General features: G+C 33.7%; 1 protein-coding gene across 1 annotated transcript in view; it reads right to left on the bottom strand.

The window, feature by feature from the left end:
• Positions 1 to 15,555, bottom strand: part of LOC145268652 (metal-response element-binding transcription factor 2-like) — a 122,755-nt gene that overhangs the window by 29,921 nt on the left and 77,279 nt on the right. The window contains exons 5-7 of the mRNA XM_080124137.1: positions 14,979 to 15,079; positions 6,604 to 6,634; positions 3,430 to 3,470 (exon numbers count right to left, since the gene is read on the bottom strand). Coding sequence (XP_079980263.1) covers positions 3,430 to 3,470; positions 6,604 to 6,634; positions 14,979 to 15,079 — 173 coding nt within the window. The remainder of the gene's footprint in view (positions 1 to 3,429; positions 3,471 to 6,603; positions 6,635 to 14,978; positions 15,080 to 15,555) is intronic.

The following is a 15,555-nucleotide window of genomic DNA, read 5'->3' as shown; positions in this document are numbered from 1 at the left end:
ATAGTATTCCAACAAAATAAGGAGATAAAAAAGAAACAAATCAAGTTATGTATCATCAACGTTTCGTCTTGCGAAACTTCCTTTCGATGAATGAAAATAATAGTGTTGTGAGAGAGCAAGATTTTTTTTAATGTCATATAGCCGTTTAATAAAAAAGATATGATGCAATTCATTTTCTTTTCGGAACCAATACACTCATGAGCAAAAAAAAAAAAAAAAAAATGGGCCAAGAGTGAAAGGAGGAAATCGATTTTTCAATATTTTTCCATGGTTTTTTTTAACTAAAAATTTCTATTTTGCAGATCATTATTATTATAGCATATAATAAGTGGAAAAATTAATCCTAAATATAGTACGACCGCATCTTGGCAAGGATATAAAAAAACGAATTGCAGGATTAAGGCAGTCCAAAATGACTTACAAGCAGATTTTTGATATTTTAAGAAAAGAAAAAGTGAAAACATCTTCCTGTAGTGAAGCGAATTGGTCAAAGGTTCGAAGTCGAATGCTAGAGCATTCACTTTAAAGGACGACCACAGGCTTAAATTAACTGTTTTGAAGGATTGAAAGAAAACTTATGTTGACCATAGCAAAGAATTCAAAATAGAAATTCTCTTTCTAGATATACAATATCTAGACGAATGAAAGAAATGGAATTTTCTTCTAAAAGGTGTGCAAAGAAGCCATTTTTATCTAGAAGAACATCAATGATAGAGATTTTTCTCGTATTATGGCAAGAAAGATACAAACCGGTTCAGGAATGTTTTCTAGTCAGATGAATCAAGATTTTTTCTTGTTAGTGATGCTCCCGAATGGTGCAATTGAAGAACTGGAGAAACATTCTCACCGAATTGCATAAAAACGACAGTTAAACACTGGAATGGAGATAATGGTATGGGGAACTTTTACTGCAGCAGGAGTTGGGGAACTTATTAGATGTGAGAAGTCAATCAATGCAAAGGAATACGTTCAAATATTAGAAACAGGACTGTTATGACGAGATCCCTGGCGACACCAGATGATCTTGCTTTTCAAATAGAGGAAGAGAAGAAGGGAGACGGGTTTGGAATTATCTACATGTCAAAAGAGATGGTCTTGTTTTTATCATATAGAGGAAGAGAGGAAACAAATAATAATTTGTTTATCTCATCTGATGTTATATATCAACAACGGAAAGGTTTTTTTAAAAACCTCTGTTGATAGGTATGAAGAATGGGGGGTCAAAGGGTCGCCGCCAGGCATCGTTCGACCTGCCTAATTGGTAATAAGTAAAAAAAACCTCAGTGCAGGTGGGGGTTTGAGGTCTAGTAGAGATAAGCTCTAAAAGAAAAAGAAAGAATAACTCCAAAAGGTGGAGGGAGGAATTTCTGATTTGATAAAAACGATTGACTTTTTGGAGTTCGGGTCCAGAATCCTTTTTTACTGACTGGCATCGAAACGTACACATTGCTCTCACCCCGCCAAGTTGAAAGGGTCTTGTTCTTAGCTGGAAAATTGATTAGTGGAACTTAAGTATGCAACCTGCATCATGAAGCTTGAATCAAAGAACTCGACTAAACAAGTGTAAAACGATTTATGAATAATTATTTTGTTTCGTTATATAAAAATGCCCCAGAGTTTTTCCTTGTTTCTCGCTTGCCGGCCTAAATGAAGATACAGTTTGTTTCAGATATCCCCTGACGCCAGATGATGAAGGAGACAGACTGGATCCAGCACGAAGCCAGAGTGACGGCCGAAATCGACAATGTTGCCACACGGACTTAGGGTCATGCACATTTCGCGTGCCCTGAGCAGCAGAAGATATTTTCCAGTGACCAGTGAAAGTCTGATCACCCTTAAGGGGTCCACCACTAGACAAGTAAGAATGTAGCCCTGCTGGGTTGCATCTATGGTCCTGTGGGTTGGGAGCGACGAACACTGCCAGAAGTACATCACAAGTATGCTTACATGAACCAGGATAACGACGGATGCGGCCCGGCCCTCGAAAAGAGGGGTTAGGGTATATATTATACTGTTTCCAAGTATCCAGAACCTGGGAATATCTCAGAACATTATTTTTCAACATGATAATGCCCCTGCACACACTGCTAAAGTCACAAAAAATGGTTTTCTGATAATTCAATTAATGGGATATTTTGGCCAGGTCAAAACCCAATCGAGAATATTTGGTCCATAATATGTCGTGCATTGGATGGAAGAACTTTTTCCAACAATGACAAACTGTGAGAAGCTGTGCAAAGCGAATGGAATAGCATCTCCTCTCCACAGTGTTCCACTTTGGTTGAGAGCATGTCTAAAAGGATTGATCTTTTAAAGAAATCAAAAGAGAATGTGATTCTATCCTAAGCATTTATTAAAGTAAATGTCTTGTTCTGTGTTATTAGTCTTGCTTAAGTTTCCTTGTTCAATTGTTCAATATAGCTTTTAGTGCAATAAAATTTGTTTGGCCCATTTTTTTTTTTTTTTTTTTTGCTCACGAATGTGTAAACCAAATGAAATGCGTGTATTTTTGTTATGCTAATTACATGTATCAAATGATTTCATGTATCAAATGATTTCATGTATCAAATGATTACATGTATCAAATGATTACATGTGTCAAATGATTACATGTATCAAATGATGGCATGTATCAAATGATGACATGTATCAAATGATTACATGTATCAAATGATTACATGTATTAATTATTATAGGAGGTGTTTTCTATGGTGTGAGAGAGTTAACCTGTGTCTAAAATTAAATTATGTTCTTTTAATACAACTTTACTTATTAATGGAAATACATTATTGAAACCTCCACTTTGTTTAATTGTATTTGAATTTGCGACAAGCGCTCATTCAAGAAGTCTCGATGAATATTCTATTTTATGCTGAAATATATTTTCATTCATGCAAATTTTGTGTTTATTATTACAAAGCCAATTATCTATCCATTATATATTATGCACAATATATAATAAGGGGCCATTTTTTTTTTTAACTTCACAGGTAAGTACATAAGTGAAGCGATCAAACATATTAATCTACTATGTGTAAACGACACGTAATATTGTCACGGTCTCCAGATTGACTGATGGAATGTAATTGGCCAGCAAAGATTACAATACAAGGAAGTGTTCCAAATGTAATGTCTCCTATTTTTTTTTATTTCACCAGAATGGATCAGAGAGGACTGCAAATTGCATTGTTTTGATGACTGAACTTCTACATATATGACCTGAAAGTTTCATCTGCTTCGGATATTGACGGTGTGAGACTGATCTATTGTCTACTAATAAACCCCATTTCCTATTTCTTTTCTTATATTTCTTTCCACTTTTTTTCTTTTATTTCTTAACAAATGGGAGCGCGAGCGGTGGTTCGACATCAATACTATCACACGTCATTAAAAAAAAAAAAAAAAGCAACAAAAAAATAAAATACTTACATCATAAGGCAAGGACTGTTTCATTAACTGAAGCGCTTGAGCTACAATGAAAAAAAGAACGGTTTAAAAAATAAAAAATTAACTTATCGAGTCACCACTTATCAAGGCGAAACGCCATTCGAGATAGGTTATTGCGATACGTTTGTTCAACCAAACTATAAGACGACTGAAAAAATTTCATGACCTATTCATTAAGAACGTTCAGAACAAGTATTTGCTGACAGTATATTTAAACATGACCATGTTGTAGTTTGCAGGGAAGTAACCCCGTGGTTGTGTTCAAGAAATGGGAAATAAATTCTGTTGACAGGAGTTTTGTTTGATGTAAGACATATGGAGAAAGAAAGGAAAGTTTTTTGTTTTGTTTTGTTTTTTTTACAGTTGTGGTAGAAGATGAGTTCTTGCTGTAAATGTCTAACAAGAAGGAACCAGTAATGCTGCTCTTACCCAAGACATGCTGCATGAAATAATGCAATACCTCCATGATCTTTTTTGGCAGTGGTCGTAACAGCAAAGACATCAGGTTTTTTTCCTGTTCTATTCCTCCTTTGCGGTGCAGGTTCGAGCCTGCCTACGTACTAACTACCACTTTTTTTTTTGCTCAACATACATCTCCAAACATCCGGGCAACGCCGGATTGAAATGCTAGTTTAACTATAAAGTTGTTATTTTTTCGGATTACCATAAAAACATGTTAATGTGCAAATATTTTCTGAAACAAAAGTCTGTAAATTTTAGCTTTATTGGTTGTTTTAAAAAAAAAAAAAAAAAAAAAGAAAAAGAAAAAAGAAAAGAAAAAAAGAAAAAAAAGAAAAGAAAAAAGAAAAAAAAGAAAAGAAAAAAGAAAAAAAAGAAAAGAAAAAAGAAAAGAAAAAAGAAAAAAAAGAAAAGAAAAAAGAAAAAAAAGAAAAGAAAAAAGAAAAAGAAAAGAAAAAAGAAAAAAAAGAAAAGAAAAAAGAAAGAAAAAAAAGAAAAAGAAAAGAAAAGAAAAAAGAAAAAAAAAAAAAAATCAACATTTGTTATTTTATCATTACTACGAGCAGTGGAAGATTCGGTTTAAAAAAAATCAAATAAATGAGGACAAGTAAAGGAATTGTTTTTGGAATCGGAAAAATCAATCGTCCCAACATTGATATGGTTTACACCAGCTTGCTGTCTGATCCTGGTGTATCTTTTTCTTTTGCGTAAGCTAATGCCAAACATAATGCGTCACACTTTATGAAACGTATCACTTTTTGTTGTTCTAACATTATAACAGAGCCGCCGACGCATATCGAGCAGCAAACGACTAAACTGGTGTGTGAGGTGATATCACAGCAGAAAAAGAGAAAGGAAAGATAAGCGGAGAGAGACAGCGAGGTGAAACACGTGCCAGTGAGAAAGATTTGAAAATCCCACATGGTGGCGAAACATTTGTAAAAAGAAAGATTCAGGCATAGTTTGGAAAGTACCATGAAAAAATTCCTATTGTTAAATCTGAAAAACAGCTAATTCGAATTTCCTTTTTTATGTTCCTTCGTGAGTGTCATATAGTATATACCCATCTATCCAATGCGGCTGTAGCCGAGATTAAACTCACTACACGAGTTTGTAGTGCAATTCAAATCTTGTCTGATGCTGAATACTTGAGGGCTATCGAGGGTATTTTTTATCATGACGCCATCACTAGATGGGCTCCCTACCATGGCTTAAGAGAGTCCCATCTACCCTCGAGAGAAGGATAGACAGCGCTAGTTTCTCAACCTGGTATTTCACCTTGTGGTCACCTCGCCTTCCCAAGTGGTCAATCATCTGGTACTGGCCAGGCTCAACGTAGCTTAACTTCAGTGATCTGGCGAGAACCGGTATGTCAACGTGATTGTGCCATACAGCATACTAACTGTATATATCCAGCGTTACCAGATCGAAGCATATTACCATGGGGAGTGTTTAGTCACATCATTTAAGATACAGCGAATATCCTTATTTTACTTATTTTTCGATGGTTTCATTTGTAAATATCGTATGAATAAAAGGATCCGAAACGATCGTACACATGAATTTGATTTTGTTATAATTTCACACATGCCCCCTTTGTTTTAGTCCTTACAAAGCATATCGACAATTAGACGTTAAGGGCTACTATTTGGGGCCATGTCTAGGAAAGATTAACAAGATATTTGTTTGTTACATTTGAACTTCTGCATATCAGTACAGCCAGAGAAGCAGGCAGCAGGAAGGAAATTCCATAGTCCAGCTGTTAGTGTTAGAGGGAAGAAACTATTAGAATAGAAAGCTTTCTGGGATTTAGGGACAACACCAGTGAAAGGGTGAGATCTTATTGCTAAGCGGGTTTGTCGGGGATATGTACGTCGAGGGGGGTACAAGTGAAACAAGTTCATCAGAACACATTCCATTAAAATATTTGTAAAACAGGCACAGTGATGCAACATTGCGGAGATGGGACAGGGGCTGGAGCTTAGTTGATAAAGTGGGATCAATTAGATTGACAGCTCTTTTTTGGACCCTATCTAAGAGCGAGAGACTAGTGGCAGATGCACCAGCCCAGATGTGGCACACAATACTCCATGCATGGGTGAATGGTGGCCTAGTAGAAGTACAGGATACTCTCAGGTGTGAGTAGTCTTCTAGCTTGATAGAGGGAACCCACCTTCTTTGCAGCAGCCTTTGCATTTAAATAGCTCTACGTAATTACACCTATTGAGCTTATAACTCCAATACTCACAGCACAGCTCCTTTAAATATATTTTACTGAGACTTTGTCTATTACACTATAATATATGTTTCTCATGTTCACCCCAAACAAGAAATATTACCACTTGGACATAAGAGACCATGTTCAGGGGAGATACGCAAGATGTCTGTTTACATTACATTTAAACTACAGCACAGCCAGGAAAACAGGTAACAAGAAGGGAACTCCAAAGTCTAACTGTTCAAGGGAAGAAACTATTAGAGGAGAAGGCTTTCTGGCATTTAGCGACCTTAACAGTGAAGGGGTGTGATTTTGTTGCTAAACAGGTTTGTCAGAGATATGTGTGTCGATGGGGGCAGAAACGCAATGAGTTCATTAAAATACTTGGATGCAACAGTGGTTAGAGCTTAGTTGAGAGTGCAGTGAGAGAAACACCAGCCGAAATGTGTATGAACGGATAGAAAACGTGAACAACTCACCATTGGGACCACTTTTTAACGCTCCTCCTCGCTGTAAACAACAAAACAAAATTAAAAGCGAATAAATATTGGGTAATTGGAAATTTTAAAACAGCAAAAAAAAAAATAAAGATGAATTTAGATGACTTTCAACACATCCACGCCTCATCATGAGCACACAAATAAAAATCAACTAAAATAGAATGTTTGAAATTAACATTTTCAGTTTTCAGAGATTACTTTCATTAAAACAAAGACAAAACAAGATGGAGAGAGAAAAAGAAGGTGGGGAAAAAAAGAGAAATAAAAGTCATCAAAATAATGGTGAAAAAAAGTTAGGGATGTTATGGTTACATAAATGGGGAGGAGAGAGGAGGGATGGAGGGAGAGAGGGGGGGATGGAGGGAGAGAGGGGATGGAGGGAGAGAGAGGGGGGATGGAGGGAGAGCGAGGGGGGATGGGGGGAGGGAGAGCGAGGGGGGATGGGGGAGAGAGAGAAAGAAGGGGCATGACAGAAAGCTAGAGAAGGAAGAGAGAAAAAAAGAGGAAAGATGGCAAGGTTGGAAACAGAAAGAAAGAGGGGAAAAACAAAACAAGATGGAGGAGAGAGGGTAAGAGAAGAGGAGAGAAAGGTGGTAGAAATAGAGAGGGGGAGAGAAAGAGAGAGGGCAAAGACAAAGAAGATGAAAAGGGGGAGAGAAATAAAGAGGGGTAGAGAGAAAGAGAGGGGGAAGACTAAAAAGGGGAAGGGGGAGAAAAAGAAAAAGAGGGGGAGAAAAAGAGAAAGATAATATTGTATACACACACAAAGATTAAACACTGAAAAAGGTATTAATCCTATACACAATACACTGCAAATGTATTAAATACATTGAAAAAAAAAAGAAAAAACTAACAATACCTAAAAAGTGCATTGAACACACAAAAACTTACCAGAAAAAAAGGCGGTAAAATAGTGGAAATCTCTTTAGAAATGAGCATTTTGTCTTTTTAGCTTTTCTTACAAAACAAAAAAATTCCTTTAATGCAAATATATATAATATAAAGGAAATCAAGTATTAAAATGGGAGTGGACAGAGGGAGAGGAAGAAGGGCATGTGTGTGAAAATTCAGGGGTTTTTTTTTTCACTTCCAGAGGTCAGAGAAGAGGAAACAGGGAGGGGTTAGATGAATAAACAGGATACAAGACAGTAGCAGTGGGAGGGAGGGAGGGAGGGAGGGAGGTGTGTGTGTGTGTGTGTGTGTGTGTGTGTGTGTGTGTGTGTGTGTGTGTGTGTGTGTTTGCGCAAAATCAAACAAATAAACCACAGTCTCTCCTGACAACCCACAATTAGGTCAAGTCAGGTCAAATGTATTAGGTCAGGTCATGTCAAGACAGGAAGATCCCTATGCCTTCAAACCGGCTGAAGTCTGAACTGAAGAAAACACTATAAGAATTTTTTTTTTTTTTTTTTTTTTTAAAGCCAGATAAAAAAAAAAAAGTAGATGGGGTGGGGAAATGAGAAACCATGGTTACCATATTGGAAGGATGCCTGATGGAGGTGTGGGAAGGGTTAAAGTTAACAAAGGTTGCACAATCCTTAACCATACCTCTCCTGAAGTAGCATTTGTTAGAATCCAGCGGCAACAAGTTCAAAACAACTGCAGGATGTACAGGGAAAAAAAAAAAAAAAAATTTTTTTTTTTTTTCTTTTACTAATGAATCACTTATCAAGGACCAAAGGCCACTCAAGGATAACAGTTAATGAATGTAAGGTGGTAGTTTAGTAATCATTAATGGTGTAGATTAGGTAGAATTTGGATTATTTAAGAGACAGCTTAACAAGAACTTGTTTACATTGGACTTGAAGGCAACCAACCATATTGTAGTCAGCCACGAAGCAAGTCAGCGGAAGTGTTCCACCCATGGGCAGGCAGTTTTATGAAAGAAGCTTCGTACAGGGTAGGTACATGCAAAATGAATGCCGATGCTCAAAATGTATAAACATTTTGACCCCTCCCTTTACTTAAAAATTCACCAAAAATCAAAAAATTAACCAATTTTAATGAAATGTTCCGTATTTATCAAATAATGATCACGGAAGATAATTAACATTTTTTACTTAAATCTTACTGTAAACGTATTATTTTGTTTAAACAAAAAATACCTTTACTAAAGTTATAGTTTTCAGTAGTAAAAAAAAAAAAATAATAATTAATTTTTGCTTTTTTTTATGAAAATAAAGCATTGTAAATTGTAACAATTAGAAAAAATTTAATTTTTAAAGGAACATTACGAAAAAAAAAAAAATCCACAAAGTTCGTATTAATGAATTTGATATAATTCAAAGAAAGATTAATTTCTTGAACTACTGATATTATCATTGAATTAAGCATTGTTTATTTAATATTTTCACACAAAAAAAAAAAATTATAATTGCAAAACGTATTTCTACTTTTGTTTTTTGAATTACAGGTTTCACATAATTTTTATATGTCCGATTCTAATATTTTCCTTGCTTGCATGAATGTGAAACTTTCGGCATAATTTTTTAGATAATCTTGAAAAATATTTATTTATTTTTTTTTTTTTTTAATTTAAAAGGCAGGAACATTGAATTAATAATTAAATTAAAAAATGGTAAAAATTAGACAAATGTTAACAACAGGAATGTACGGATGCATATCTGAAAGAAAAAAAAAAACAAAAAAAAACAGCACCCCCTAACTTCCTGACGTCATTTTCAGACAGCTTTCGACTGCTTGAAATTTTGGGCTTCAGTATAATCGTAAGTGACAAGGAATTTGTTTTCTTTTGGTTGAACGAAGCGACAATCTCTCACTTTAAGCTACTTTTTTGTACAAACAAGGTGTTTGTTTTTTTATTTAATTCAATATCTAAGGACTTTACTAATTATCTTTGAAATAGACCCAGAAAACTAATATTTATCTTTGAAAAGATTTTTACAAAGAATTTATTTAACTTCAAAATTTAGCTGCATTAGTTAGCTCGCTATGAAAACATTTTTCGTAATTTTTTTTTTTTTACATGTACAAATATTTTTTCCCTTTTGGAAATTAACTTTAGTCGTTAATCTTTCAAATACAATCAAAAAGTAGTTGGAAGCCTAAAAAATAATTGATAAATCGGCTTTCAAAACTATGTCCCCCTATTTTTATTCCCCCCCCCCCCCGTACCTAGTTTATGGAATCTGCATTTAGATTTAGGCACAGATAGAAAATGGGGAAAATTGTTGATAGTGGGTGGAGCCAGTCGAGTGGGGGGGGGGGGGGGTGAAAGTTTGGCAACTCCGTGTTGTTTCAAAATTTTCTTTTCCTTGATTGGTTGCAAGCACAAGAGCAGTGTTTTCCCAAATTTTAAGTTCCAAATCTCAATAACTATTGATCAGAATTTAACAAATGAAGGCTCGTTGGAAAGATAATGACCTGAATTGTATAGTGGGTTATGTGACATTTGCCCTTAAGGTTGCACATTAAGGGGATCATCCATCATCCAGAGCCTCAGTTTTACAGCCATAAAATGTTTCAGTAAAGACGCAGCATCTTTCCACCCTCAAAAAAATCCTTTAAAATTACCACTATTATTATTAAAGGTTTTCGAGGCTGCTGAAAAGGAAAATAATGTTTAAAATTCCAGGAAATGAGTTTCCAAGATACAAAAAAATTAGTTTTAAAAACCGGGAATTAATTTTATTTATTGCGGACTTTTATCCTCATCTTTCTTAGATGTTGTTTCATGACATTTCGGCCAACTATTTCTCTGGACAGAGGCTTACTTTGCCAAAACGTGGTGAGACGACAACTATGGATGGCAGTAATTGCTGAGAATGCAGGAGATTCGGAGTTCCTCTCTCGTCAGGGTTATCTATTATATAAAAGGCAAAATGTGTGTGTGTGTGCGCGCACTTTTCTGCGATGTCTGCAAAAGGCTTCTTTCGGAAAAGCGCTTGCTCGCTTCGCAACTTCTTAAAACTGTTTGTATCATCCATAAATTGTAATATCTCAGAGTTACCCGCGGACCTTGCCTGTCTATTTAATTTTATTTACTTTCAAACCTTAATTATTCCACATTTCCCCGCATCGGCACGCGTTACATTCGCTTTTCGGTATAAACAACAGCGAAACTCCACTCTAATCATAGGCCCAGAGCCAGTGTCGACTTCGTCATATCAGACGGGCGAGCGAGTTTTTCAATTGACCTCCTTAAAAACTGTCTCGCACAAAATCGCAGTCACGTCAATCAAAAACGAGCACCTGTTTGTTTTTTTTGTTTTTTTTTTCACACTATTTTCCAACTGCGCGTCGGAAAAGCTTCCTTTTTTTTTTCACACACACCCAAAAACACCCGGGCAACGCCGGGTACCCCTCGCTAGTCACCCGATAAAATCCAGAGGACTAGTGGGGCGAAACGTCGTGAAACAACTAATAAAAGATGAGGATAATCGTCCGCAATAAATAAAATCAATAAATGATACTCATCTCAATAAATTCCAATTAAATAATATATATAAACTGGGGATTTTTTTTTTCTATATTAATGTAACATAAAATTAGCACCCACTTTAAGGTAATCTTTCTTTTTTTTTGGGGGGGGGGGGTCTGTTATTTTTTTTTTTAGGGGTGGTGTACAAAACCTAAATTAAAATAATTGTTTTCTATAGGTTTTCAGATGTGTTGAAAATGAATAGCACATTCAAATTTTTCCACAAATAAGTATTTTCTGGGCATTAAGTAAAAATATGCCCTTCCATATACAACAATGGCCACCACTTATAACAAAGTAGTACATTGCTTCATACCAGGGAAAATACTTATTTGCAGAAAATTTAAATGCGATATTCATTTTCAGCACACCCAAAAACCTATAGAAAACAAGTTTAGGTTTTGTGTTGGTCTACCAGGCCACAATTACCAAATAAAAACCACCACTAAATAAAAAATGACAGCATCCCTTAAAAAAAACAAAAAAAAACAGATAAGGTGTCTATGAAGTAGATGTTCATTTTACATTAAATTAATACGAAGTGATCCCCCACTTCTTGAAACTATGATTTCATATCTTGGAAACTACTCATTCTCTGGAATTTTAAATGGTATTTTCATTTTCAGCACCCTTGAAAACCTAAAATAGTAATTTTAAAGGATTTTTTGTGGGAGGAAAGATACTGCACCTTTACCAATGTTTAAATCATAGTCATTTGTTTTCCTAGTTTTGCATATAAACTACAAAATATCTGATATTTCTCCAAAACCTACTAAAACTTGCTGCTATGGTTTCAAATGATCTGAAATAACAGCAAGGGGAGACTTGATTCCAAATATTTCTCATGTTATATCTCCCCTCTGGTTTTCATACATAAAGTAAATTTCACAGTGTATAAGAATTATTTGATACTGGAGATATTCATAATCGTACCCTATTTCCAAAAGAGAGGAGATATGACATAGGAGAAATATTTGGAATCAAGTCTCCCCTTGCTGTTATTTCAGATCATTTGAAACCGTAGTAGCAAGTTTTAGTCTTCCCTCCATCACGGCCACAGGTTTTGGGGAAATATATATACGGATATATCTATACTGGTAGCCAAATTGAATATTGAAATGCTCAGGTCTTTATTCTATGGGATGAAACTACATGAAAATTTGCAGGCTTTTTGAAGATTATAGTATTATTCTATAGTTAAAATTTTCTGTCAATTGGTAAAAAAAGAATTTATATTGTCAAACCAATAAAATATGCCAAAATTTACCTACATTTGTATATATAGTGTCCTGGCAGGTAGTTTCAGTTTTGCTGCTTCTGCTTTCTCCCCTGTGGCCTTGCAAGACCACACACACGTGTACAGAAAGTTGTTAGATGAGACAAGTCATTACAGTCCTAATTATCAAGCTTGAAACCGACCGTACCAATGACTTGTTTCATCTAAGGACTTTCTGTACACAAAATACAAAATATAAATACGCTCTTATTTTCCGGATTTTCCTTTTAATTGAGCACTCTGCTGGATTTCTTTTTCAAAAAAAAAAAAAAATAATCATATATATATATATATATTATATATATATATATATATATATATATTATAAAGAAGTGAACCATCGCGTAAATTCAATCAACTAAAAAATGGAAAACGGGGTGAGGAAAAGAAAAAAAAAATATATATATATATATATAATGGGGCAAGTTATATGTACAATTCAATAAAATAAATAAGTCGATTAAAAACAAGATCGTTAAAATACACCCCATATTGCCCAATTATATATATATATATTTTCTTTTCCTCATCCTGCTTTCCATTTTTTAGTTGATTGAATTTACGCGATGGTTCACTTCTTTATAATTATTCTAAAATTTTGCCAATCGAATAAAGTTATATATATATATATATATCAAAATTTAGGTATTTAAATTTTATGATTTGAAAAGGCTAATCTTCAAATATAGAATTTTTTATTGCTTGAAAACAAAGAATACAATTGAATAAATCTATTTTCTTAACCCATGCGTTTTCGATGCTTATTCATCTCCTCAGAGGAAAACTATTAGCAAATATTTTTTATTAATTTGCACCTTATTTGCTAAAAGCGATAAACATAGAAAATTAGAGTTTTTAAAGTTTTTTTAAAAACATTTTAGATAAACAGAATAAAGGAAATGCTTATTAAGGCAGAAAAAAAAGGATATTGTAATTTAAATTCAAAACGAGTGCTAAATTATTAAACGGAAAATCCTGGTAGGAAGGAGGTAAAGAAACCCAACGTCTTGCAATCATTCCAACGTATTAGGTGACAATCACATGCCATCATTTTTCATTCGTTTCACTGCTGGTCGAATAAGAAATTTGGCAAATATTTGTTTATATATATCCGGTAAAGATATCACTGGATATGCACACCAGTAGATATATTTCATATATATATATATATATATATATATATATATATATATATATAGAGAGAGAGAGAGAGAGAGAGAGAGAGAGATTTCATTTCATTATATATATATATATATTTCATTTCATTATAGTAAAAAAAAAAAAAAAAGACAAAAAGAAATGAAGAAAAACTTTTAAAAAAGACAAAAAGAAAAGGAAAAGAAAGAGAAATGAAGAAAAAAGACAAAAAGGAAAAGAAAGAGAAATGAAGAAAAAAGACAAAAAGAAAAGGAAAAGAAAGAGAAATGAAGAAAAAAGACAAAAAGAAAAGGAAAAGAAAGAAATGAAGAAAAAAGACAAAGAGAAAAGGAAAAAGAAAGAGAAATGAAGAAAAAAGACAAAGAGAAAAGGAAAAAGAAAGAGAAATGAAGAAAAAAGACAAAAAGAAAAGGAAAAGAAAGAGAAATGAAGAAAAAAGACAAAAAGAAAAGGAAAAGAAAGAGAAATGAAGAAAAAAGACTAAGAGAAAAGGAAAAAGAAAGAGAAATGAAGAAAAAAGACAAAAAGAAAAGGAAAAGAAAGAGAAATGAAGAAAAAAGACTAAGAGAAAAGGAAAAAGAAAGAGAAATGAAGAAAAAAGACTAAGAGAAAAGGAAAAAGAAAGAGAAATGAAGAAAAAAGACAAAGAGAAAAGGAAAAAGAAAGAGAAATGAAGAAAAAAGACAAAAAGAAAAGGAAAAGAAAGAGAAATGAAGAAAAAAGACAAAGAGAAAAGGAAAAGAAAGAGAAATGAAGAAAAAAGACTAAGAGAAAAGGAAAAAGAAAGAGAAATGAAGAAAAAAGACAGAGAAAAGGAAAAGAAAGAGAAATGAAGAAAAAAGACAGAGAAAAGGAAAAGAAAGAGAAATGAAGAAAAAAGACAAGGAGAAAAGGAAAAGAAAGAGAAATGAAGAAAAAAGACAAAGAGAAAAGGAAAAGAAAGAGAAATGAAGAAAAAAGACAAAGAGAAAAGGAAAAGAAAGAAATGAAGAAAAAAGACAAAAAGAAAAGGAAAAGAAAGAGAAATGAAGGAAAAAGACTAAGAGAAAAGGAAAAAGAAAGAGAAATGAAGAAAAAAGACAAAGAGAAAAGGAAAAAGAAAGAGAAATGAACAAAAAGACAAAGAGAAAAGGAAAAGAAAGAGAAATGAAGAAAAAAGACAAAGAGAAAAGGAAAAAGAAAGAGAAATGAAGAAAAAAGACAAAGAGAAAAGGAAAAAGAAAGAGAAATGAAAAAAAAGACAAAGAGAAAAGGAAAAGAAAGAGAAATGAAGAAAAAAGACAAAGAAAAGGAAAAGAAAGAGAAATGAAGAAAAAAGACAAAGAGAAAAGGAAAAAGAAAGAAAAATGAAGAAAAAAGACAAAGAGAAAAGGAAAAGAAAGAAATGAAGAAAAAAGACAAAGAGAAAAGGAAAAGAAAGAGAAATGAAGAAAAAAGACAAAGAGAAATGAAAAAAAAAAATACAGATTAAACGCTTACTTTAACAGTCGAGGCAAAGACGCACAATCGGCACAACCACTCAACATCAGGGTTCAACACGCTGGTATCAATTGGAGGGTTGTGACAAAGTTGGTGGTATCCTAGAAAATAAAAAAATTAATTTCAAAATAAAGTGAAACATTTTTTTTTTTTAAATAACCACAAGTGGAATAAAAAAAAAACAAAAAAACAAATTGCACAAACATTTTCTTTTTGTCTCCACCGTATTTTGAGGTGTTTAATGTCAAAATAATAAAATCTATCTTCTTCACTGATGATATGACTTATTTGTTTGAAAATCTATGGCTTAAAAGCACACATACTCATATTTCAGGGTGTTTAATATCGATATAACCATTCAAAATTATGTATTAATGTAACAGAGTGCGGGGGGGGAGGGGGGGAGAAAATCAGCAACAGCCTAGCCAGCTAACAAAATATTAGCAGCAGGCATTAAACACGAATGCAAATTAGCAAGTGTTCGCAAGCTTGCATTACAAGAAACGGAGGAAAAAAATACACCACGTGATCAAAAAAAGAAGCAATTTGTGTGCCGGGCAAGAGGATGTGTGAATAC

Source organism: Euprymna scolopes, chromosome 44 (genome assembly GCF_053919585.1).
Source record: "Euprymna scolopes isolate OS-2025 chromosome 44, ASM5391958v1, whole genome shotgun sequence".
Classification (NCBI taxonomy): Eukaryota; Metazoa; Mollusca; class Cephalopoda; order Sepiida; family Sepiolidae; genus Euprymna; species Euprymna scolopes.
This window is presented reverse-complemented; position numbering and strand designations above follow the sequence as displayed.